Raw genomic sequence first — 2477 nt, 5'->3', positions numbered from 1 at the left:
GTAGAGTGAGGTCTGAGGATCAAGAGGGAAAAATACAGAAAACTAACTGAAATAAGATCTGTTATTTCTCTTTTCTTAGATACTGCAGCTCTACTACCCACTAGCTTGGATCTCGGACTTCAGGCCAAATTGTTAGTAGCTAGTAGGGCACAGTCTCTTTCAAAAGGGGTTTAGCTCACTAGTGTAAGATCAATAATTGAGAGCTCTAAAATTGTCAATATTCAAATATTTTGAAAAGGACATTGGACATTGACAGTGGGATGGAGCAAGTAAACTTTTTATGACGGAACAAATCCTGTCCGGCACAAGGACAACTTTCCAAGAACTTAAAATAGTCAAGTCAAGTGAAGAGGAAATTTAACATTCCCAGGCGTTGGTCTGTGTCCTGACCTGGGACTCCATGTGCAGGCGGAGGCGTTTCTTGTGTGTGTCCACCTCCTGTTCCAGCTCCAGCTTGGCCATCTTCAGCTCTGCCATTTGAGTGGCCACCCTCTGCTGGTCTAACTCCTGTTGATGTTTCCGCTGATTCTCCTCTGTCTAAAGAAATTATATTTTGGCATTACTAAATAGTGGTTGCACAATTTACGTAAGATTATACATGACAAGAACTATCCGATGTCACTGTAATAATGCAATCTAGTACACAAGGTTTAAGAATATACTGTATGCTTATTTATTTCAATATGTGATTGTAGTGTTATGTACCAGCTCTCTCTCCAGGACACGGATCCTGTCCTCATAAAGAGCCTTCTGATCATATAACTCCTTCTGAGCCACCTCCTTTGCCATCTGGATTCCCTGCATCATCTCCTCTTTCGCCTTCAGATGGGCTTCTTCAATTTCTGCCTCTAGCCTGCGACACACAAAAATGGCTTTAGGGGAAGTCTTACTTTAATTTTTAGTCTGCACATAAAAATGTTGCCCTGTGTTTTTTAGTTTTTTTTAATCTGGTCTTTTTTAACTCACTGAGCTCTTTGAGCTGCAAGTAGCTCATTTTTGGCAAATTCGAAATCTTTGTGTCCATCGCCTGCGCCTGTCCAACAAGATACCCGCATCCCAGACTGCACCTCTGCTGGATGGTTGAAGCGGAAGTAGTGGTCTCCACCCAGAATCACCCTGTCACCCTGGAAGCCAGATACACAAACATAGATGGGGAGAGTGAAATACATTTGTGAAACACTTTGGTGAAACCAGCTGATTATATGTTTGACTTAAAACATGTAAAAAGAAAGTTATTGCCCAAATTTGAGTAACCTCATAGTATAAGGCAAAGCTTAACTTTTAGAAAAGGTAGAAGATCTTTCTGATCTACTTACATGATGTAGGACAGTGGAATCTGAGATGAGGTTCCCATTAACAAAGGTCTTGGCACTTTCCATGGGAGTGATGCTGATAGTACCATGGATGCTGGTTATGACACTATGAAAATAAAGAAATAAAAAAAAAACCACATAATTTAAATTGAAAATTAACATAGGCTATTAACCATAATGGCCAAACATTTTAAAATAATTCAGAATTTCTGTTCTGTTATTTCTGTTATTTATGTAAAGCTAATTTTAAGATCTTTTTTTATGAGTAGTGGCTTATTTAACTTTTACATAGACACAGTGATTCTTTTCCTTACTGCATAGGTACACTTCTCACGTGTACAACTGTAAAGACTCTAAACACACTATTTATTCAACTCATCAAAACACCACTGTTTTCACAACAGCAATACTTTCTCACCAGTGCTGGTCCGCAATGAGGGCTCCAGTCAGCTGAATGTCATGGCTGGAATCAGACTTGAGCTTGCCAACTGTGGTTTTACCCTCTTTTATCATGTAGAGAAGCATCTCAGACAGCTGAGGATCTTCGTTCAGGTTCACCAGGTTGGGAAGGCGATTGTCCACTTTGAACGTCACACCTGCTTTCTGAGACCACACAAGAGCAAGAACATTTCTTCAGTTTATTACTTTGACAATTATTGCACTGTTGCAAAGTGTGGATGAGAGCCATGGCACTTAAATGAAGGTAAGTTTACTATATACAAGAAGTTAAAGAATAAATAAGACATAAATGTTCTGTTCAGAACAAATTACCTGCAACTCTTTGGTCTCCTCACGTTTGCGTATTTCAGCTTGTTCCAGTTTCTCTCTCCATGCCCTGTCAGAAAATATAAAAAGAAAACGGTAAAGCAAAACAAAAGCATAAAATCCCCTGTACAGAAAAAACAAATCTGAATTTAGTCTTTGTATATATGCAAAGATACATATGTAATCATATGTACATTGATGCAAAAATATTACTAATGTGACACAAGCAGAAATAGAAATAGAATGTAAAATAATATCAGCACATTCATGATATAACAAGGAATATGAAGAACTACTTGCTAATAGGTTTTTCTAAAGCGTGGAAAATCCACTACAGCTTTCACTATGATCCCCTAAAAAATGAGAATGATAATCACCGGGTGTGGTGCGTCAAATGAA

At 38.4% G+C, this 2477-nt stretch overlaps 1 protein-coding gene across 1 annotated transcript; it reads right to left on the bottom strand.

The window, feature by feature from the left end:
- Window positions 1-390: 390 nt before the first annotated feature.
- On the bottom strand, window positions 391-2148 carry LOC111651733 (kinesin-like protein KIF14; the record flags this gene model as incomplete). Its single annotated transcript, XM_023401765.1, has 6 exons — window positions 391-537; window positions 706-853; window positions 967-1124; window positions 1317-1419; window positions 1732-1916; window positions 2085-2148. Coding segments are annotated over 6 exons (805 nt in total), but the record flags the coding sequence as incomplete, so codon positions are not given.
- Window positions 2149-2477: the final 329 nt, after the last annotated feature.

The sequence above is a fragment of the Seriola lalandi genome, unplaced genomic scaffold (assembly GCF_002814215.2).
Source record: "Seriola lalandi dorsalis isolate HSWRI2012SDOR001 ecotype SW California unplaced genomic scaffold, Sedor1 jcf7180001973312, whole genome shotgun sequence".
Lineage (NCBI taxonomy): Eukaryota > Metazoa > Chordata > Actinopteri > Carangiformes > Carangidae > Seriola > Seriola lalandi.
The sequence above is the reverse complement of the archived record's forward strand: the minus strand, read 5'-3'. Positions and strand labels throughout refer to the sequence as shown.